Raw genomic sequence first — 22401 nt, forward strand, 5'->3', positions numbered from 1 at the left:
CCCTGGGACCCCCCTTGCCTCTCCAGTCGCCCACCAGGACAACAGCCCAGCCTGAAGGACAAGATAGCAGCGGCCCCGCAAGGTGGATTTGTTTACAGCTTTACACGTCTGTGTTGGAAGACTGAGGGTGGCTCCAGGGCTGGCAGCAGGACACAGCTCGGGCTGAGGTGCCTCTGACCATGGGCAAGCCCTCGTCCCCGAGACAGACCTGGGCGCTTCTGAATCGGCCACTTGGGATTGTGCTGCTGCCGCCCGCCGGCTGCTGCTCCCCTCCCGGGCCCAGGGTGGGAGGGAGGGATTGCGCCAGCGTGGGCCGAGGCCAGGCTGGAGCAGCTCTGCTGACACATTCCATGGTGCCAAAGCGGCACTGCAGGTTTGGTGTATATTTATATAAGTTGATCTGTACATATCACATGTCGGTTTTTAATCTATAGGTGGGGGCCTGCACTGCCTCCACCCTGTCGCAGGCGCAAATGTCCTCCTATGGGGGGAGCGGCAGTCCCAGCTTTGTACCAGGGAGTCCTGGGCAGAGGCCTTCTGTGCCTTGAGGTGTCTAAAGCATCTTTCCTGGACCTTTCTGGCTGTGCCGAGGCATCCCTGGCTCCAGCAGAGTCCATTGCTCAGCCCCAAGGCACGGGAACCACTGTGCCAAAGCATCTACCATTGCGTCCTGGCAGCAGAGCGTCACTGCCTCATCCTCGCTTCCCCGTCTGCCGGAGTCTGCTTCCTCCTGCCTCGTCTCGCACATGCTGCCAGCTCTGGAGAGCTGATCCCTGCCCGCTCTCCAGACCGCCACATGGCTGCCTGCGGTGCAGCAGGACACGGCCACTCCGACACCTGCTCAGAAGGTACCTGCTGCTGGGTCCAGAGCGTCGGTCTGATCCCCTGGCATGGTGCAGAATGGCTCCAGTGGTTATTCCAGCTCTGGACCAGCCGTCTGTGTGTGCTGGAGGTGCTGCAGTCCTCAGGCCCAGCTCGGCGTTGAAGGAGCAGACACATAAGGGACCCCGCTCGCAGGGAGCAAAGCCGTGGTAAAGGGAATGTCCCTTCCTGGGGTCATGGTGTGAGCTGTGACCCAAGTGAGCGGAGCCGGGATGAGCCTGCCCCATGTACCAGCTTAGTGTGTGTCCCCAGGGGTCCTGGGGAGCCAGCACAGCTCCTGTCCCCAAGGGGAGGGCAGGAGCGGAGGGGCTGGAGCCTTGTGTGTGTCAGGGGAGCAGTGTGGGGTTCAGCCCACCTCTCCGTTCTGTTTGTCCTGTCCCCTCTTATGCACACTTGTCCCAGCTGTGTCCCGAGCAATAACTCGTCTCTTCTCTGTGTGTGTGTATGTGTGTGTGTACACACATGCGTGCGTGCGTGCACGTGTGTGTGCTGCTGCCTCATGCTCGTTCTGAGCCAGGCCCCCCGGGGGGGCTGAGCATCTACTTTGGACCTGTGGTATCATTTGCTTGCCTTGCACTAAAGTTGGAGAGTATTTAAATTTTTAACCTTTTGTTGAGCCTAAGATGCGCCGTGCCTTGTACTGCTGTTGTGGCAAGGGGGGGCCCACTCTGGGCCATACAAGGAGGGGAAGAGCAGGGACCCCTGTTGCTGGGCTACCATGGGCTCTGCTGGTGCTCCTGTCCTGCAGGGAAGGGCTGGGGCTGAGCCCCAGGGACCACAGGTGTCCCTTGGTGGCTTCTGCTGGGTGGTTTGGGTCCGTGCAGGGGCATGCCAGGTACAAGACCTTATGCTGTGGGGTGGTCACGTCTGCTGTGGTCCCCTTTGGGGCATGTCCCCCCTGCTCCCCTGTCAGTCCTTGGCACAGCCCCTACTGGGCCCTCACAGGTGTGCTGTGGGGCTGGGGACAGAGTCCTGCTCCCCTCCGTGCACTGTGCATCGCTGCTTCGGGGGGGACAGGGCACCGTGCGGAGGGGGAACCTTGTGCCAGGGCGGAGCACTGCCCCCTTAACCCAAGGGATAGCCCCTCCAAGGGGGGACGAGGTGTGAGCAGGGTTAAGGTCACGACAGTCGCCATGGGGGGGTAGGGTGCAAAGGGGGGCAGCCTGGGCAGGGGGGATGCAGGGTGGGTTTGGGGTCCGGGCCCGGCAGCAGCTTCGTGCGCAGCGCGGGGGGGGGGGGGGGGGGGGGAGGTGGCCGCACACAGCTGCACAGGGATGAGAATAGCAAGTGCGGCTGGGTAGCTAGGGAACAGTTGCCATGGGAGCGGGCCGAGGAGGAGTTCTCACACTCGGAGGGGGCATCTTGGGGTAAAATCCAGGAATTTTCTGCAGCCGTGGAAGGAAGGAAGGCAGGGCGGGGGGATGGGGACCGCCTGGGGATTACTGCTCCCACCGCAGCGGCCAGGGATGCTCGTACCGCCCTGCCGGCACTGCCTGGGCTGGGGCACCCTGGCATGGAGGTGCTGGGGTCACCAACGCGGGAGCGGTGCCTGTCACACGGTCAGCGTGGCCCTGCGGGCAGGGCAGGGCTGTGGGCAGCCCGCGGCTGAGCCGTGAGCAGGGCGTGGAAGGGGGTCCGCTTGTCCCCTGCTCCCCCCCGCCTGCCCAGCGGTGCCCCAGCCCCGGAGGTTTGGGGGGTGCCTCGTCCCCATCCCCGTCCTCACTGGTGAGGGGGAGCAGCGTGCGGGTGAGGGGGTGCTGGTGTACGACTGGAGCTGGAACTGGCGGGTCTTGGCCCCACGGCCCCGGCAGACCCGGGGTGGGCGCTGGGGGGTGCTGGGCGCTGCCCCGAGCTGTGGGGCTGTGGCGGCAGCGGCACACGATTTTCAGGGGTGAAGGATGCTCTCAGCTGTTGCCTGGGCAACGGCTCCTCCTCCAGCCCACCATGTGGCTCGGGGAGCGCTCCCCCGCCTGCCTCCCCCCGCCGCCGTGGGGAAGGGGAAGGCAGCTCCCGGCCCCCGGCGCTGGCGGGGCCGGAGGCCTGGCTCCCCTCGCCCGCCCTCGCCCCGGCCTGATGATGCCCGCCGTGCCCCCCACCTCTGCGATACCCGCGCCCCGAGGGAGCACCCGAGCCCCCCTGCATGGCCGCAGCCCCCTGCCCGCCGTGGGTGCCGCTCGGGCGCCCCCACACCCGTCGAACCGGCACCGTCGGGCGGCCGCGCTTTGAGGTCCGATCGCAGGCGACGAGTGCCAGCAAGGTGAGTCGGGACCCGGAGCCAAGGGGGCCGGGGAAGACGTGGCCACCGCGGCCCTGCTCCGAGCGAGGCGGCGGGGCTTGGCCAGCGGCCGAGGCCGCTCCGCCCGGCTGTGGCGGGAGTGGGCTGCGGGCACCCACCTTCCCCCGCTCGTCCCCCGGTCGTCCCCCGGCCGGGATGGAGGAAGTCCTTCCGGCCGGGCCCCGGCAGAACAATGCACCGTGTGTGCGGCCGCAGCGGCCGCCCGCCGCCCTGCCCACGGGGAGGAAGCGGCGGCGGGGTCACGGCCTGCGTGGGGCACCCCCGCCGGGCACCCACCCGGCCTCCGGCCCTGGCACTGTGGCCCCGGGGCTGGCACGGCTCTGCCCGGTAAACACGGTCCCGCTGCTCCTGGCACAGCCCCGGCCCGCAGCGAAGGGAGAGTGGCTGCGCTCCCCTCCCCACCCCCCCCCCCCCCCTCAACTCGGGCTGGGCGCAGGCCCAAGGGGGTCACCCATGGGGGCCGTGACCACCGGGCTTTGGGCGCAGCAGGGAACAGCTGGGGACATTCCCGCCCCCCCTCCCCGCCCGGGGAGCCCTGGCACAGGGGGACGAGGACTCGGGGCTGGGCCAGCCAGGGGTCAGCTCCGGGGCAAGAGCAGCCCCCCCCAGGGTGTGGGGTGCCCCCAGGGTAGCCCTCTGTGTCACCCAGTGCCACCTCTGATCCTCGCTGTCCCCGGGGCCAGGCTGGTATCCCTGCCCCGCACAGCCGCGCGTCCGGCGGGGGCTGTTCGGGCCCCGTCAGCGGCTGGGCTGCCCTCCCTGCCGCTGTCCCGGTGCTGCGCTGCCCTCGCCCCTGAGAAGACTGCGGCCGGCACCGGGGGAGCGGGTGGCCGGCACCCCCTGGCACCCCACGGCCACCCCCAGGGAAAGTGCATGGCCACCGAATGGGTGACCCCGTGGCATCACCCCGCGGGCGATCGCAGGGCCGTCAACCCAAGCGGACCGTGGGGCCGTCACCCGGGGATCCCCGGCCACCACCCCATGGGGCTACCGCGGCCACCCCCGGGGATCCCGCGGCCGTTCCCCGGGGCGGGGCGGGGGATTCCCGTGGTAGTGCCCGTTCCCTCCCGCCCCGTGCGGGGTCCCGCCGGTAGCTCCCGCTCGGCGGCGGGTCCCGGGGCGGGGGTGCGGGGGGCCCGCCGGCTCCCGGGTCCCTCCCCGAGCCGAGGGCGGGGCGGAGCGGCGGGGCGGGAGCCCGGGCGGGGCGGCGCGCGGCGGCGGCGCGGGAGCGCTCACCGGAGACAAAGGCAGCGCCGGGAGGCGGCGGCGGCGCCGCGCACCGGGCGCGCACCGGGCCCCCCTTCCCCCCCTCCCCGCCGCCGCTGCACTATGGAGCCGCCGCCGCCCGCCGCCTGAGCCACGTGCGCCGCCGCCGCCGGTAACGGGAACCGCGGAGGGAGCGGGCGCGGCGCCTCCGCCTGTTGCGCGGCGCGGAGGCAGCGGGGCCGGGGCGGGGGCGCGCGGGGCCGCCGCCACCGGCAAGCGGAGGCCGGGGCGGAGGCGCGCGGTGCGTACCGGGGCGCGCGCCTCCGGTCCGTCTCCGGCGGGCGCGCGCCTCGCGGGAGGAGGAGGAGGAGGGGGTTGCCGCTCCCGGCACCGGGAGCGGGGAGGTCCCCGCCGGGGTGTTCCCCACTCGCCGGAGGCACCGGGCGGGGATGCGACGCGGGCAGCGGGGCCCAGGCCGCGGCCAGGGGCAGCGGGGCGGCCCGGGGTTACCGGCGGGGCCCGGCTCGGCGGCTGCTCCCAGCCCGGCGGCCAGTCCGCTCCCCGCCCGGCGTGGGTGTCTCCCGGCCCGGCCCCGCGCCTCCCCCAGCCCGCACGTCCTCGGCTCCGGCAGCCCTGCTCCCCCCGCACGCCCCAGCTGCAAACGCCGCCGGTCCCGCGGCGCCGCCAGCCGGCCCTGACCCGGTTCCCGGTGTCCCCCCCCGGCTGCTACCCCGGTGCTCGACCCACGGCCCTTCCTTCACGGTGCCCCCCCCCGCCCCCGGGGGATACCCAGGCTGCCAGCGGGGAGCCTGTTGCAGCCAGGGCTGGCGAGCTCTGCCCGCACCCAGCTGGCCTTAGCCAGGCAGCGGTGGCGGCTTGGGGCGCCCCAGGAAGGGGCATCCCCACCCCAAAGGCCCACATCCCCCCCCCGCTTTTGTCTGCGTGATGGAGCAGCCCCCGCTGCCCGCCAGAGCGTGGCCGGGGCTCCCTGGCCCCTTCCTTCCCCCATCCATCCCTCCTTCCTTCCGGCTGGCCTCAGCCCTCCGGCCCCGCTGCCCTTCCCGCTGCCACACCAGGCTCCTCGGCCCCCGGTGGCCCTCCTGTGGTCCCCTCGCCAGCAGCGTGGCCCTGCCCCGCGGGGCAGACAGGGACCCCGTGCCCCTTCGCCCTTTGCCGAGCGGAGGCACGTGGAAGCAATGGTGGCTCTGCATCGCCCTGTCCTCGGCCACCGCCGATCCAGCACTCGCCCTCCTCCCCGCTGGTGAGCCCGTTTTCTCCCACACCGCGATAATAATAATCCTGGCGGGTGCTGACGTGCCTGCCTGCGAGCACCCATGGGTGCTGCTCCCCACTTGCTGATCTGCACGCCCCCCCCCCCCCCCCCCGCCAGCACGTGCTGTCCCTGTTCGGTGCTCATCTGGATGTGACCCAGCTGTCACTGTACCTAAAGGCAGGGACCTGGCAGGGGTGACAGTCCCCATCGCCGTCACCACCACCCTGCCCTGCATCGCCATGTCGGGGTGCCACCACCCCCTGAGTTTCCCCGGTGGCCGCGAGGCCAGCGATGGCCGCGGTGCACGTGCTCCCGCAAGTGCCACATGCTGCAGGCAGCCAGCGGCTCTGTGCACCCCTCCTCCTCCCCGGGGCACCCCAGGGTGCCCTGCTGTGGGGCAGCGCGGGGGCCGAGCTGCCCGGGCTCTGCAGCTGATTTGGGGTGCGCTGGGCGGGCAGGAGGGGGAGATGCCAGCAGACGCCCCGTGATCTCAAAGGCGTCAATGTCACAGGGACGCAGCATCCATCTCCCGCCTTGGGGTACCCGGCAGTGCCCTGGCGGGGTACTTGGGGGGTGGGCGTGCGGGTTTGCAGCCGTGGGGGCGACGGCGGGGTTGCGCGTGGGGCCGGGCACAGCTCCCCACCGGCTGCGGGTGCTGCTGCGCATGTGGAGCGAGTCTCCATGGGAACGGGGCGGCCGCATCCCCGCCACGCTCACGCTCACGTCTGTCTCGTTGCAGGGCCCCCTCCCCAGCGACCCCCTCCCAGCGATGGGCAGCGGGACCCCACCGGCCCAGTCCCCCCGCCACCCACCCCGCCGGCCCCCCGCCCCGCCGCCCGCCCAGCGTACCCAGGCCTGACCCACCCGCTCCAGCCCCCCCCTGGCTCCATGGCGAGGACGGACCCCTGACGGCGGGCACCCGCGGGCCCGGAGGAGACGCCGCCGGGCACGACCCGGGGAAATGCCCTCGGTGGCCCTGACAGCATCGGGTCCTGCCCTGGCCCTGCCGCCGCCGCCGCCCTGAGCATCCCGCCCCCCACCCCGAGGGCAGGGAGAGGCAGGGGCCTCCCCCCCGGGGCCGGCAGCCAAGATGGTGATGTCCCAGGGCACCTACACCTTCCTCACCTGCTTCGCGGGCTTCTGGCTCATCTGGGGGCTCATCGTGCTGCTGTGCTGCTTCTGCAGCTACCTGCGGCGGCGGGTGAAGCGGCAGCAGGAGGAGCGGCTGCGGGAGCAGAGCCTGCGCGCACTGGAGCTGGAGCCGCTGCACTACGAGGGTTACGGGGGCAGCCCCCCCGGCATCGCCATTCCCCACCGCCTCCGCCTCGAGCCCCACCATCACCACCCCCACCACATCCCACCCCCCCGGCCCTGGAGCTGCCGGCATGGTAAGGAGCAGGGAGGGGATCTCGGCATCCCCGGCGCGTGCGCCTCCCCCTTTTTTTGGGGGGGCAATACGGCAAGAGAGCCGGAGCGCAGCGCTGACGGCAGCGGGGGTCCGGGGTGGGGGCTTTGCCTTGCAGAGTCAGACCTGTCGAAGCCGCCGTGCTACGAGGAGGCACTGCTGATGGCGGAGCCCCCCCCGCCGTATAGCGAGGTGCTGATGGACACGCGGGGGCTCTACCGCAAAATCAACGCCCCCTTCCTGAGCCACGAGCGGCTGGAGAAGCAGGAGCAGCCCCCCAGCTACAAACCCCTTTTCCTGGACGCCGGCTACGGGTCGGCGCTGCATCTGCCCCGCTCGGCCAGCCCCGGCCCCGCCTGCCCGGACCTCTACCTGCAGGCAGAGTGTTCCCCCCGCATGTTTCCCAGCTGGACGGACTCGGAGCTCAGCAGCAGGGACACCTACGAACCGGGACCCTGGCACCTCCCGGTTTCCATGCCCCTCTTCGGCAGGACTACCGCTGTCTAACGGCGGCCCCGGGGGACCCCCGGACCTCGCCACGGGTGCCCCTCCGGCACCGGGGTAGGTGGGTGGGTGGGTGAGGGTGGTTTCGGTTGCCCCCCGCCATCACCCCAGGGACGCGGGCCATCGCCGCCGGTGCGGAAGGGGCTGGTTCCCCGTCTGGCCCCCGCCGGCCCCCCCATGGCCGGGGGCACTGGGGACCCGGACTCTGCTCTGTTTCTTAAATTTTTGTTTGTTACAGTTTGAGAATAAAAGTTTGTGGCTCGGGTTTGCCTCCCGGCGGGCTGGCATCGTGGGACATCTCCCCTCCCCCGGGGCGGTGGCAGCCCCCCACCCTCCGCCAGTCCTCCCTGCCCCCCCCTCCCCCCCCCCCCCCCCCCCCCCCCCCCAGCAGGCTGCAGCCCCCGTGGGAGTCGCTTTATTTATTAACAGACATGAGCACACGGCCGGTACAGAACTTGTGCTTTCCAAAAACAGTTACCGTAGGGGGGGGGGGGGTGGGGGAGAGGGGCCAAGCGGGGGCCAAGCGCGGGGGCGGGAGGGGGCTCCCGGCGAGGAAGGAGCAGGGGGGAGGGTAAAAGCCCCACACTAGCTCCCTGCCGGGGTTTGGGGGGGGGGGGGCGCCGCCAGCCGCAGCCTCGCCTCGGTCGGGTCACTTTATTGCCATATTATTTTTTTATTATTATTATTCCTTTTTTTTTTTTTTTTTTGAAGTCGTGCAAAGTACTAGGGGGCTCCCGGGGCGGGGGGATGAGGGGCACGAAGAGAACGAGGACCCTGTCCCACAGCCGGGCAGGGGATGCCAGCGTGTGTGTCCCCCCCCCGCCGAAGGGGCGCTAGGGCAGCGGGAGGGGGGACGGACGGACGGACGGGGACTGCTAAGGGGGGGACTGGGGGGGCTGACACGGCTCCTACCGACAACTTAAAAAAGAGGGGGGGGCTGTAAAAGGTGCCCCGGGGTGGGGGTGCAGCGGGGCGGCCCCCACCCGGAGGCCTCATCCTGCGGGGCCCTGGCGGGGTGAGGGGGGGGCCCGGCCCCCGGCTGCGGACCCTCGGTGCCCCGCACCGGCCGGGGCGAGCTGCCTGTGCCGGCAGCGGGGCCCGGGCTTACAGACCCCCCCCGAAGCTCTCCTCCTCCTCGGGCAGAGTGGTCCGCGTCCCAGCACGTGATGTCGATCTCTAGGGGACAGGGAGGGGGGGGGGGGCGTGTCAGGGTGGCGTGGCGTGCGCCACGGACACCCCCCCCCATCCCCATCGCCGTCCCCACTCACCTGGGGGCTTGTTGTAGAAGACAGGCTGGGGGGCTTTGGCCGACGGCTCCTCGGGGGGGGGCACCTCCTCCTCCTGGGACTGGCTGAAGTAGCCCTCGCTGGCCTGGGAGGGGTGGGGTAGGTGGTCAGGACCCCCCCCCGCCACCCTTGTCATCCCACCCGCCCCCCCCGACACACCCACACCCAGAGCGATGCTCACCTGCTCCCCACGACCCGGCGTCCCGTCCTTGGGGGCCATCTCCCCATTGGTGATGGGGGGGGTCTCTCGGCCCGGGGCGTCCTCCTGGGAGGCACGCTGGCAGCTGAGCCCCCGGGGCTGGGGGTCCTCCCCGTCGGCTGCCTCCTCCTCCTCCTCCTCCTGCTCTGCGTCGCAGAAGGTGGCAGGGGGCTCGGGCAGCTCGTCCAGGCTCAGCAGGGCCCCCTCGTCGGGCAGCGCGGCCGGGGGACCCTCGGGGACAGGGGTGGCAGGCAGGGGCCAGGCAGCCGGGGGGGCCGCCCCATCGCTCTGCCACAGGTCGATGAGGCTCTCGGGGTTGGGGGTCCCCCCGGGCTGGGGCTCAGCGGCCACCGGCAGCGGGGATGGCTCAGTGGGCTCCAGGGTCACCAGGTCTCCCAGGGCATCACCCCCCGCTGTCCACACCGGCCTGGGTTCGTCCCCGGGGGGCTCGGTGGCCTTGTCCTCAGGCCCCGGGAAGGGCCAGTGCTGCTCGGGGGTGGCTGGCCCAGCCTCCTGGGCGCTGGGGCTGGGGGAGTCTGCAAGGGGGGGAGGACAGAATCAGTGGGGACAGACCTCTTCGCTCTTCGTCCAGGGCTGGGGCCGGGGGGGGGGGGGGGGGGGGGTACCGGACACACACCCCCAGGGACAGGGCTGCAGCTGGGAGGGGTCCTTTGGGCTCGGTGCAGCAGGGAAATGCTGCAGGGATGGGTAGGAGAGGTTGGTCAGGGAGGGGACCGATGGCACACACCAGGGGACCGGGGACTGAGGGGACACAGGGACAGGGCTGCAGCTGGGAGGGGTCCTTTGGGCTCGGTGCAGCAGGGAAATGCTGCAGGGATGGGTAGGAGAGGTTGGTCAGGGAGGGGACCGATGGCACACACCAGTGGACCGGGGACTGAGGGGACACGGTAGGGGTGGGGGGAGGGGCAAGGTGATCCCTTGTTGGGGGGCTGGGCCTTGCTGGGATGGGGGGATGGAGTAGCTGGCAGGCACAGGGGGATGAGGAGGGGAGGGGTGCACTAGGAAGACGGAGAAGGGAAAGCGGGGCTGAACCACAGGATGCAAAGGGGACAGTGGGGACGCAGCAGGGACTGCAGCAGAGCTGTCTGGGATGCACTGGGGACGCAATGGGACACTGGGGATGCATGGAGGGAAGCAGCAACACTGGCGGGGACGTACTGGGGGATGGCGCAGGTAGGGTAGAGTTGCTTTGGGGGATGGATCAGAGACAGCGGGGCTGCACTGGGGTGATGCTGCAGAGATGGTGGGCATGGACCTGGCTGGGGGGAATGCACTGGTGATGGTGGAGATGCACTGGCTGGAGCAATGCACTGGAGATGGGGCGGGGGGGCTGCATGGTGGGGGGGCATGCAGCAGAGATATCAGGGATGCGCTGGCATTAGAAAATGCACTGGAGACAGCAGGGATGCAACACTGGCAGCAGGGCTGCACTGGGGGGCAGAATGCAGCAGAGACGGCGGGGATGCACCAGCATGGAGCAGCAGATACGGCGGGGATGTACTGGGGGACACAGCAGAGATGGCAGAGGCTATACCGAGGGATGCAGATGGTACAGCATGGATCTAAGCGATGCAAGGGAGGTTGGCAGGGCTGCAGCATCAGGGCTGCAGCAGGAGATGCAGAGGAGTCGAGGCGGGGGGGCGGGGGGGGAGGCTGCAGCAGGGGATGCGCTGCAGAGAACCGCGGGGATGTGCCCGGGCAGCCCAAGACAGGGGCAGGCAGTGCCAACCCTGTGCCCACCTTTGGGCGTTGCCGGCGTCTCGTTGCCCAACGCGCGGGTGCCCGGCTCGCCCAGCGGCGTGGCGGCCGGGCTGGACTCGCAGGGGCTGCAGCCCGCTGCCGAGGCCTTGCGGTAGGCGTCCGACTGGCTGCCTGCGGACAAGGGAGACGGGGTGGCATGTGGGGTGGAGGGGTAGCTGCCCACATGGTAGGGGGAACTAGCACCCCAGCGCCGCCCCTGCTCCTGCCCCACGCCAACCCAGCCATGAGCTGTCAAATGCACATCGCCGTGTCCCTGCCACCGCATCATCTCCTCCTGCCGTGGGGGAGGCAGAGGCACCCACGGGTGCAGTAACCACTGTGCACCCCTCCAGGCGTCCCCACTGGCCCCAGGCAGCTGCAGCCCCTGCCTCTGACAGGTACAAGGACAGGCAGCCTCATACCTGCTGTGGGGCATGCCGCCCCTGCCCCCACATCACCCAGCTGGGCCCTGGCACAGCCTCGCCTCTACAGGCACAGCTCTGTGCCCTGCTACCCCTGGCTGGGGGGCGCAGCCCCACATGGCCCCAGGCGCTGCCTGGCCCCTTCTGCCTCCTTGGCACAGCCCCACACGATCCTGGGCACAGCCTTCTCCATCCCGTGCTGCCCTATGGACACAGCCCTGTGCGGTCCAGAGCACAGCCTGCCCCATCCCCTTCTGCCCCATGGGCACAGCCTGCCCCATCTGCCTCTGCACCGTGAGCAGAGCCTGCCCTGTGCCCCCTCCATCCCATGGCCACCGCCTGCTCCATCCCATGGCAGAGCACCCAGGCACAGCTCTGCCCTGTCCCCGTCTGTCCCACGGGCACAGCCTGCCCAGTGTCCCCATGCCAAAGGCACAACCTGCCCCATGGGCACAGCCTGCTGCATCCCTCCACCCCAGGGGCACAGCGCCCACCACGGGGCCAGCCCCAGCTGGGGCACACAGAGTGCCCATGGGTGCTGGCACAGACCCCGCCTGGGTGCCTGGCCCCCGCCTGGGTGCCCGTGGGAGGGGCGCTGCCTCTGCTGTCGGTCCGGCGTGCCGTGGGGCTGGGGTGGGCTGTGGGTTGGCCGCCCGCGGCTCGGCCCCCCGGAGCTGCGCGCCTGGGGACTCCCAGCTACCTACATGGGAAGAAAGAGGAGAGATTTGGGGTGCGGTGGCAGGTGATATAGGGGAAGGGGGTCCGTGGGGGGGAGGAGGAGGAGGAGGAGGAAGAAGGTGGCCCACTGTCAGCTGTCTTTATGAAAGGACAGTGCAGACGACCTGCTGAGAGAAAGACAGACGGACGGACGGACGGAGAGAGAGAGAGAGAGCAAAGAGATGGGTCAGTCCCTGCTCAGCACAGCCGTGGCGGGGCCGGGGCACTGGGGCACCAGGATGGGAGAACGGCAGGATGGGAGGCAGTACTGACAGTGGGGCGGATAGGATGGCAGGACAAGAGGATGGAAAGACAGCAGGACAGAGAGATGGGAGGCAGTGTTGTGTGGCCAGGTAGGGAGAGAGGCCAGGACACAACCATGGGACCAACTATCTGCTCAGGCACAGCACAGCCCCACAGCATGAACCCACGGCACAACCCACGGCACGGCCCCACGGCACGGCCACAACACACAGCCCATGGCACGATCCACGGCACAGCCCCACAGCATCGCCCCAAGGCACAACCCCACAGCACAGCCCCACGGCACAGCCCATGGCACAGCTCACGGCATGACCCCACAGCAAGAACACACATCACAGCTCCCCCCCTGCCCCCAGCACAGCCCCACGACACAGCCCCTCCGGCACAGCACCCCAGCACAACCCCCAGTGCAGCCCCATGGCATGGCTTCACGGCCAAAGGTGCCCACCAGGACAGCCAGCCCCTGCTCTACAGCTGCAAAAAGTCCCAGGGCTGGACCCCAGACTGTGGGGCAGCCCAGCCTCCCCATGGGGCACCACGCCGGGTGCCCCAGGCCTGCCTCACTCACTTCTGCCCCTTTTAGCTGCCTCTGCGGGATGAGTTTCCTCCCCAAGCCACCCCTGGACCTCCAGCTGCCCAGCCCTGCCACACCGACCAATCTGCCACCCTGGCTGCCGGCACAGTGCCATGACGGGTGAGCAGATGACACCCAGCAGGGAGCAGGATGAGCCCCCCCCTTGCTGAAGACACCCCAGCATCCAGGCAAGCTGCCCCAGCTGCAGGGGCCACACGAGGTGCAGTGGCAGTGGCGGTGATGGTGGCGCAGCAGAGTAGGACCACTGCCTGCCATCCATGTGCCCCCGGCACCCACAACCACGGCACTGGGGACGGCACTGGGGACACCCCCTCCCCACTTACAGCCCTAGTCCCTCCAAGGTCCCGCTGCGACCCGCTGAGCTGTGGGGAGCCTCGGTGGCACCACACTCACCTGCTCCACAGCCCGCAGACCCCCCCGGCCTCTCTGTGCCCCCCCCGGTGCCTGCAGCCCCCCCCAGCCCCTCACCTGTCCTGTGGCTGCCCGGTGAGACAGCGTCGCTGCTGCCCGATGCCACCCGCTCCTGCTGCTTGAAGAAGTCCCGGGGGTTGTCGGGCCGCTGAGCGATGATGGCAGCAGCCTCCTGCGGCGACAGGGGAGGCTGAGACCCACTGCCCCGGTGGGACGGGGCTGTGGGACCACCCCACACGCCCCCCCCCCCCTCCCCCCCAGCTGGGTCCACATCGAGCTGTGGGGACCGCTGGCTGGGGAGCAAGGACTGACCCCAGGCATGGCCTCCGGTGCACTCACCTCCACCTCTGACTCTGATTTCCTGAGCTGCTGCCTCTCGTCCTCCTCTTGCTGCTCCCCCTGGGAAGAGACGCAGCATCACCCCCCGGCCCTGGGACACTCTGGGGATCCAGCTGCGAAAAGCCTTTCCCCAGGGGCGATGCTGGGCTCTGTCCCCACGCCTGCCCCGGCACTTACGAAGATGGACTGCTCCTTCAGGCGCTGCCGGGCCTCCTCCGCCTCCATGCTCTGCTGCTTCCGCCTGCGACGGGGGCACGGGAGAGGGGCTGGGCACCGGCTCCTGCCAACCCCTGCCCCAACCCCGTCCCAGGAGCGAACGCCCACGCGCCCACCCAGACGCTCGCAGCGTGTGCCCAGCCGTCCCGTCCTCGCAGGCGAGCCCCACCCCAGCCCCCGCCGTGCCTGTGCTCCTCGATCTGCTCCTCGCGCTCCCGGTAGCGCCGCTCCCGCTCCTCCTGCTCCAGCCGCTCCTGCTCCATCCGCTCCTGCTCGAACCGCAGCCGGGCGTCCAGGGCCTTTTTCCGCTCCTCTTCCTTACGCAATTCCTCCTCTTTCTGGGAGGGGGGAGAGGTGAAGGACAGAGTTGCCCATCAGCCCACCAGCAGCTCACCCTGCTCCCTAGGGGCTACCAGCTGCCCCCCCGCCCCCCCCGTACCCCACCTTGGCTTGTTCCCAGAACTGCTCCCGGTTGAGCCGCTTCATCTCCACGGTGGCATCGGTTTTCTGGTAAGTGGTGCCCTGGGACGGAGGAGAGGCGGGGGGGGCGGAGGGGCTGGGATCAGCGAGGAGGAATAACAGTAAGCGGCACACGGGGTGATGGGCTGCGGCAGACAGGAGCCCCGGGCAGGAGGGATGCCCCACACCCGCCGCCATCGGGACATTACCACGGGCTCAGCGTTCTCGTCCTCCCGCAGCCGCAGGCGGTGCAGCACCGGGCTGGAGACACGGGCCAGCCCGTTGGAGAGACGCTGCCCGATGGCCCCCGGGTCGATGTCTTCCACGCTGCTGGCGTTGACAATGACGTCCACGCCCTGGGGGTGGCAAGCAGCCATCAGGGATCGGGGTCGGTGCCCTGGCAGCATCGTCCCCCTCCCCAGCATCACCCACCTGGAAGAACTCAGCGATCTTGGCCACATGGCTGGCACAGGCGCATTTGCGGGCGTCCGGCACGTCCTCGCCCACCTGTGGCAGCCAGGGAGGGGCTGAGCCGGCGAGGGGTGGCAGGGTGACCCCCACCCCGCTGACCACCACGGGGCAGCGGGACAGTGGGGCACCCGCACACCTCCCCAGCCACCATGGGCTCCTCCCTTGCACCCAGCCATGCCCCGGCCAACACTGCGGCTCTAGTGGGCACAGCAGGGCCCCCTGCCCCCAGTATGGTCCCCCCTACTCACCCAGTTGACAAGGACATATTTGGGGAGCACAGCCTGGGGGTCCTTGACACTGCAGAAGCCGTACATCACCTTCTGGATCTCAAAGTGGCCAGAAAGCTCCAGCAAACCTCCGCCTGGCACGGCACTGTCAGCCCACGTCCACCCGGCACCAGGATGGGTGCTAGGAAAAACGCCGGCAGAGCCGAGCCAGCTGTGGGGACAGAGAACCTTACCTCCCGACGCTGCCAGCTTCAGGTCATCGGAGCCATCCTCGTATGTGTAGAGGGCCCTGGGGAGACAGCGTGGGTGAGCCACGGCTGGGGGGAGCGTGGGGGAGCACCCCCCCCCACCCCATCCTGCTAACACTGAGGACAGGGCAGGTCCTGAGGGACCGACCAGGTGTCCCCAAGCTGCCACACAGCCACCCCAACCCCTTGTCCACGGCCACCACAAAGGGCCGGGCAAGCAAGGGTTTGGGCAGGGCCTATTCCCCCACCCTGCTGGCTGGCAGCCATGCGGCAGGGTCCCAAGGCTGGGGACAGAAGGGTCACTTAGACACAGGGATCAGCTGGCTGCTGTGCCTCAAGCCACCATGGATTCACAGCTCCTCACTAGCCCATCCCTGTCCTGTCCCCCCCTGATCCTGCTGGTCACCAACCAGCTTTGGGGACAGCCCTGCACCCCAGCAGGAAACTCAGGGCCGCTCACATGCCCGGCTGCGTGAGCCGCCGGCCCAGCAGGCTCCAGGCCGGGGGAGGACTCCAGAGCACCAGCAGCAGCAAATCGATGTGCCACCGGGGTGTGATGGGGCCGTCGTGGAGGCTGTTCCTTGGAAACTGTTCCCAGCGGATGGGAAAACCCCCTCTCGCTCTCACCGTGCCCCAGCCAGCCCCGCCAGGGCTCCGCGGGGACCCCCGTCAGCCCACACCTCCCCAGGGGTGTGCAGCCAGATATGGCAGGGGGGGTGGGGGGGGGGTGGGGAGGATGCATGCTGAATTGGTCCAGGGCGGGTGGGCGAGGGGATGGATGTTGCTAGGCAACCAGCATCCTCCGTCGCCATGGCAACTCCCCCCCATCCCAGCTGGGATGCAGCTCGCCCCGATGACGAGGTGATTAGCGGAGGGGAGCGGGGGAGGCAGGCAGGCAGCGGGGACCTGCCGGGGCCTGGCAGGCACCCAAACCTGCCTGCCACTGTCACGCGCTGCACCCGGAAAGCCGGGGCCGCCCGTGCTGGACCCCCCCCTCATCCCTGCACTGGAGCGGGTGGGTGGCTCTGCCGATTGCATTCGGCTGGCGGCGCCCGCGTGGTGCTTGCCAGAGCACCAAAATCCCCACGGTGCTGGGCACAGCCATCCTCAACCGAGCTCATCTTCCAGCCAGAGCCTGGGGGAACGGGAACTGGGAGGGTCCCAATAAGCAGAGCCGCCCCCAAAACTGGGGCCACGGCTGGACCCCGTGAGCTGAAACATAAGGAGAAGGCAGCCGGGTGCCTGACACGGAGGGGGCCTCCCTCAATCCCCTGGCACCCACCGCCCCCTGAGCCCCCGGCAGCGAGCCGCAGATAATTGCACCAACAAGATTGACTTTAATCCGTACATCCCGATCCCGCTAATCGGCCGCCCCAGCCGGCGCCAGCTCCCGGCCTGGAGCCGGCAAAGCAGCTGCAAAGCCTCGTCTGCGATGCCTGTGCTGGGGAAGGGCAGCAAACGCAGCCCTTGCCTGCAGCCGCAGCCCTGGCCTGGGGGACCTGCTGTAATCCCCCAGGAATGGGGCGGGGATGGCAGCAGGTTGGGGGAGCCCAGGGCTGCGGGCAGGGCTTGGGGGCTCACAGGGTAGGGATGCAGCTGGCTGCAGAGAGGAGAAAACAAGTAGGGCAGAGCCACGGCATTGCTGCCTGGGGAGCCCTGCGGGTGCGGGGGGCACCCACTGCCTGCTCCCTGCCCCCGGGACCCTGCCATGCAGGGTGGTACCTGAGCGCAGTGTTGCTGCCTGCACCCAGGGATGCTCCCAGGGCAGCAGGAGCTTACTGCAGAAACAGAGCCCTGCCCTGAGCGCTGCCCACCGGCACAGCTTGACCCCACACGGAGATGGAGGATCCAGAGGTTTCCAGTCCCAGTGGGGCTGTGCTCGGGGCAGCAGCATCCCTAGGGGTGCCCTCAGGGACCCGCAGCCCAACAGCATCACCATCAGCCCCAGCAGCGTGGATCAGCCATGCCACAGTGGGTGCAGGCAGCATCATGCTTTACTTACCCCCTTCCACAGGCTTTAATCTCTCCACCCAGCCCATACAGCCCCTTCCCATCCCCTGGGTCCCAGACATGTGGGTCACCAGTGGGTGGAGGTGCCCTGTGCAGCCCAGGGAGGAGGGCTCCCAGTGGCCAGGGGACTCCAGCAAGGATCCCCCATCACCCTGCCAAGGGGTTTGGGGCCCTGCTGCCCTTGCATGGCCCCATTGCTCACCGGAGCAGGCAGAGCAGCAGTGCCTGTGTGTGCCAGCACCAGGGGCACCCGCAGTTGCCTGCCCACCACACCATGGCCTGGAAGGGGGAGCATTGCCCCAGCCCACCCGCCCCAACCCGGGCACATGTGTTTCCAATGTGGCTGGGAGCTCCAGGGAGTCGGCGTGCTCAGAAAGCAGCACTAAATTCCTTTCCGATCGAGTAATGGGCCCCAGCAGCCTCCGCGGGGCCGGGCAGGGGGAGGGGACGCTCGGACCCTCCAGGACCGGGCTGGAGCGGGGGTGGGGGGGGTGGGGGAATCCCAGACTAAACACAGGGATCCCAGCCGGGCAAGAGTGCGGTATCCCCCGGCACCAGCCGAGGGCCGGGCTCCGGAGTGGTGTCCTCACAGCCCCTGGCTCAGCCAGGCTGGGCCACTGCCAGGGAACAGTCCCCATCATCCTGCCCGATACAGCCTCCCCCGACATCAGCCCTCATCCCACACCCGGGTACTGGGCCCTGCAGCGAGGATGCTGCTCCCACTGTCACCGAGTGCCGGGCACCCCTGGTGACCGTGGCATGGAAGGTCTGGGAACGATGGGATGAGCTCAGCCCCAAGAATGGAGGGATGGTGGGGGCTCCCTGCCCGGCCGGAGCTCAGCGCTGGAGTGGGGGGGGGGGGGGGGGGGGCGGCCCCGATGCTCGCCTTCCCAGGAACCGTTTCTGCTGCTCTCAGCAGCTTTGGCAGGGAGGGCTCCTTTGCAGCGGATGCCGGGAAGCGAGATGTACCCAGGGCTGACAGCTGCCTTCTGGCCGGCAACACGCACCGTGCTCGCCCACGGCGCCCTTGGGCTGGTGGCAGGGCCACGGGGCTCCCCAGAGACCCGGGGCTGGTGGGGAGTGGGATCTGCCCAGGCCCACACAGCCCGGGGGGCTCCCAGCCCTGTCCCTAGAGTAAGGACCTGGCTAGACAGTGGTGTGCACCCCGGCTGGGTGCTGGATGCACCCCGGCTGGGTGGTAGATGCACCCTAGCTGGGCGGTGGGTGCACGGTAGGCACCCTCCCCAGAGAGCAGCATGCACAACACGCACCCAGCGCTGCCCAGCACCCCGGCTCTGCCCAGCGAGCTGCACCTCAGGGTGCCGGCAGCATCCCCCCCACCCCCCCCGCACGGCACAGGCACCCGGGGGGGCAAGAAGGGTGTCCCGGGGCAGCCAGCCCCACGGCACCCGGGTGGGGCCAGGAGATGCGGGTGGTCGCTGGGAGAATCGGGGTGGCGGTGGGGAGATGCTCCCTGCGGGCTGCCGCGCCGGCTGCAGCGGGGCCTGGATCCAGCCGGGCCCCGGCGCCCGCGTCACGGGGTGCCCCGCACTGGGGGTGCAGGCAGGGCAGGGCAGCCCGGGGGGGTCCCGCCGGGGAAGGCCGCCCCCCCATCCCCGAGCCCGCAGCAGCCCCAGTCCGGCGGGGCGGCACCCCGGGGACGGGGCACCCCGGGAGCTTGGGGGACCGAGGACAGCGAGGGATGTCCGGACCCCGCGGCCGCAGGCCTCGCTCCGCCGGGCCGGGGGGCCGCCCGCTGCCCGGGCACCGGCGGGGCCGGCCGGGAGCGGGGCCGGGCTGGGGGCGCCCCGATCCCCCCGCCCCCGGGCGCCGCTGCCCGCGGCTCCGGCTCCAGACAATGGCGAGGGACCCGGGGCCGGGCCCAGCACCGGGGGGACGCCCGGGCCCTCCCCGCCGTGCGCGGACCCCCCGCTCCCCACGCTCGCTGCCCGACGGGGGGTCGGGCCGTGCCGGGGGCTCCCGGGGGCGGCGGGTCCCGGCGCTCGCACGTGCCGGCCCGGCGCAGACAAAGCGGGGACCGCGCCCCGGCCCGGTGCGGCGGCGGCGGGCAGGTGCGGGCACCGGGGGCGGCGGGCCGGGCACGCACACACACACCCCACCACCACCACCATCCCCCCCCCGCCGCCCCGCCCGCCTTTGTGTGCCGGGGCTCCCGGCATCGCGGGCCCGGGGCGGCGGGGGGCGCAGCGCGGGGCGCGGCCGGTGTTACCGGGCGGCTCCGTGCACAAAGGGCGGCGGCGGCGGCGGGGACAAAGGGGCGGCGGCGGCGGCGGGCGCGCTCACCAGTCGGTGGGGCTGTCCTCGCCGATCACGTCCTGGTAGGAGGCGAGCAGCTCCAGGCGGTGCGCCGCGAAGCCGACGCCAGCCATGGCGGGGCCGGGATGCTGCCGGGGGGACCGGAGGGACCGGCCGCCTGCCCGCCTCCGAGACACTGCCGCAGCGGCCGGGCGGAGGGGCGAGCGGCGGGGAGGCTCCGCCCGCCGCCGCGCCCGGTCCTAGCGCCGCGAACGGCGCCCCCCCCCCCCCTCCGCCCCCCAGCCCGGCCCCCGCCCCCGCCCCGGTCTCCGCCGCGCCCTCGGGGCGCCCCCGGGGCACCCCGCCGGCTCCGCCGCCGGGCAGCGCGCCGGGATCCCTGGGGTGCGGGCAGCATCGCCCCCGCCGCCGGGCTGCCCCCCGCACACGGCTCGGCCCCGGGATCCTTCACCCCGGGCCATCCCCTGCCCCAGGAACCCTGAACCCCGGAAACCTGCACCCGGGCTCGGCTCCCTCCTGGGAACCTGCACCCCTGGTGGTTCTGCACCCTGGGCTCTCCTCTGCCCTGGGGACCAGCATGCTGTACTGCCCCATCCTGGGGACCCTGCAGCCCGGGGACCCCGCTGGGTGCTCTTCTGCACCCCAGACCTTCCCCTGCCCCGTGTCCCCTCCACCCTGGGGACACAGCCTGCCCGGAACCCTGTGCCCTCAGCTCCCCTCTGCTCCGAGACCCTGCGCCCTGAGGTTTCCTCTCCGAGGACAGGGCACTGTGGGCTCTGCCCCACACACCCAGCCGTGCCCTCACTGCTGCGCAAGGTGTCGGTGGGCACAGCCTTTGTGGGGACCCCTTTGCTGCCCACCTGGCCCTCCATCCCCACCGCTCCCAAACCTCCTGGTCCCCTCGGGATCCAGTGTGCGACAGTGCCTTTTCCAGGAGGTTTTGCCTCTGTGTGAACCCACAAAGTTGCTTTTGTACCGACCCGCGCAGGGCTCTGTGGGGGCTCCCAACTGGGTCTGCATACTCCTGCCAGGGCAGGCAGCATCACCTTGCCCCACCCTGCCTCCCCGACCGCCGGCACTGCCTGCATCCTGGACCAGAACCGTGCTGAAGGGGTCTCCGTGCTGGAGCAGCAGTGGGGAACACAGAGGGCCTGATGCCCACAGGGTGGGGCTGATGCTGGCGTGGACCTTCCCGAACAAAGTCCTTCAGAACAGCCTGTGGACGAGCCCCTCAGAGCTCAGTGGGACATAGGACAGGGTGCTGTGGGCCCTGCCTGCGCTGCCTGCTCCCTGCACAACTTCCTCGCACCAGCATTTCCGAGCCAGGCCAGAGCTGGAGCCGCCCTGAGAGGCTGCAAGAGTTTGGGAGCAGCTGTGGAGCAGCTGCCGGGACCGGGGCTGTGGCAGGCGCCCCGCAAGCAGCTCAGCTGGCTTTGGGGGTGGATGTGGTGGGACCCCGCTCGGGGACATGGTGGGGAGTCCTGAGCCTGCCACCGCCAGGCTTTGTTCTCGGAGCAGCGCGGCCGCAGCCCCTCCCCAGGCTCCACCTCCGCAGCCCACCCGAGACCCTCCTTCCGCTGCCTGTGCACAAGCTCCTTGCATGGTGCGCAGAGCTGGTGGGCAAGAGCTGCTCTCGGCAAAGCACGGAGGCAACTTGGGTGGTAGAGGCGTCATCAGTAGGGACCAGAGGCAACAGGGCGCCAACCAGAAGGGGCTGAGCCCCCAGCGGGCCTTGCAGCAGCACAAGCAAGATGCTTGGATCTCCCTCGAGGAGAGGCTGTGGCACCAAGGCTCTGTCCTGGCCCTGCTCCAAGGCCAGGTACCCCGGGGCTGAGCTGGCACAACCTGTTCCCAGGCCGTGCTACCGCAGCAAGCTCCGTCCCGCACCGCTGCCTCCCCTTGCCCCTTGCCCCTTCCCTGCCCTCCACTCACGGGTTGCTGTCCTGGCCCTGCCAGGGCTGGCTTGGTGGCTGCTCACGTGGGGCCACGGCTGCCTCGCCTCCCTCTGACCTTGGCTGCACAGCCGGGACTCGCACTCGGGCACTTGCCACATCCCTGCTTGTCCTGGCCCTGCCAGGCAGGCGCCGGCTGTTTCTGTCCCTTTTCACAGCCATGTCCTGCTGCTCCTCCGTGTGACCACCCCATCGCCCGTGCGTGCCCCAGCCTGGCCCCAGCCTGCCTCTGCCACTGCCCGTTTCCCCTCCCCACCTTTGACAGGGTTTCAGCCTCCTGCAGCTGGCACGGGGGAGATGTGGCACCGCAGCCGCAGGCCAGCTTCTAGGCGATGCCGGGAGGCATTTGGCTTCCCGCAGCCAGCTCCTGCCCCCAGCAGAACCTTCCAGTAGATTAGCAAGGCAATTTTCCTTACAATTGCTCATCGTGGTAAGAGCTGCAATTATTAATGACCGTTCCAGCTGCCAGAGCGGAGCGAGGGGAGTGGCTCTTTCCCACACCCGCTGCCCCTGAGCCCGTTCCAGCCGGAGGTGCTGGTGCGGCCTCACCCCCGTCCTTCGGGACGGCAGCTGCATCGCATGAGCGAACGCTTGGCTGCTCTACGCCAGAGCGCGCCCAGAGCGGGTGCACGTGGCCTACGCGTGCCCCGTGACTTCTTGTCCCCTGCACAAGACTCGGGGCCACGGCCCAGCAGGGACTGGGGGACACCCCTGCAGGGCCTGCCACCCGCCCGGCTTCCCCTTGCTGCAGCTTTGCCCCCCACGTGCATTAACAGTCCTGCCTGCTCCAAAGACAGGGGGATGACCCAGGTGACATGAGGGGTGCAACCCGGACTGACACAGGCAGAGAAGAAATCCAAGGCAAAGATTTCCCCTGAAAAGCTGGAAGGAGCTGAGTCAGGCCCCGGGGGGGAGCAGGGCGACGGCTGAGTGTGACCTTCCCAGCCGGCCCCACCTTGCTCGGCGAAACCGCAGGCCTCGAGT

The 22401-nt window shown here is 70.1% G+C and overlaps 2 protein-coding genes across 3 annotated transcripts; one reads left to right on the forward strand and one right to left on the reverse strand.

Annotated features, from left to right (window-relative positions):
- The first annotated feature begins 6747 nt into the window (after positions 1-6747).
- Positions 6748-7569, forward strand: PRR7 (proline rich 7, synaptic). 2 transcript variants are annotated; one of them, XM_086471148.1, is made up of 2 exons: positions 6748-7052; positions 7149-7569. In XM_086471148.1, exons 1-2 carry the CDS (start codon positions 6748-6750, stop codon positions 7567-7569), a joined length of 726 nt encoding a protein of 241 aa, XP_086327274.1. The 2 variants fall into 2 exon arrangements, with proteins under 2 accessions (XP_086327274.1, XP_086327275.1); XM_086471149.1 differs by having other exon boundaries at positions 6748-7045; positions 7181-7569.
- A 1101-nt stretch (positions 7570-8670) lies between these two features.
- On the reverse strand, positions 8671-19581 carry DBN1 (drebrin 1). Its single transcript, XM_086471034.1, is given in 16 exon segments — positions 8671-8712; positions 8714-8742; positions 8835-8937; positions 9034-9587; positions 10813-10944; positions 11939-12076; positions 13279-13393; positions 13561-13620; positions 13738-13801; positions 13963-14114; positions 14221-14298; positions 14445-14591; positions 14668-14742; positions 14955-15067; positions 15167-15222; positions 19496-19581. Coding segments are annotated over 16 exon segments (1944 nt in total).
- Between the last annotated feature and the right edge of the window lie 2820 nt (positions 19582-22401).

The sequence above is a fragment of the Leptosomus discolor genome, chromosome 10, assembly GCF_034619465.1.
Source record: "Leptosomus discolor isolate bLepDis1 chromosome 10, bLepDis1.hap2, whole genome shotgun sequence".
Taxonomy (NCBI): Eukaryota; Metazoa; Chordata; class Aves; order Leptosomiformes; family Leptosomidae; genus Leptosomus; species Leptosomus discolor.

What these genes read in the sequence shown, in the direction of transcription:
- PRR7 (XM_086471148.1), top strand. Translation starts at nt 6,748, where the DNA reads ATGGTGATGTCCCAGGGCACCTACACCTTCCTCACCTGCTTCGCGGGC. An exon ending in AGCTGCCGGCATGGTAAGGA is followed by an intron (nt 7,053 to 7,148) that starts GCAGGGAGGGGA and finishes CGCTGACGGCAG; the next exon opens with CGGGGGTCCGGGGTGGGGGC.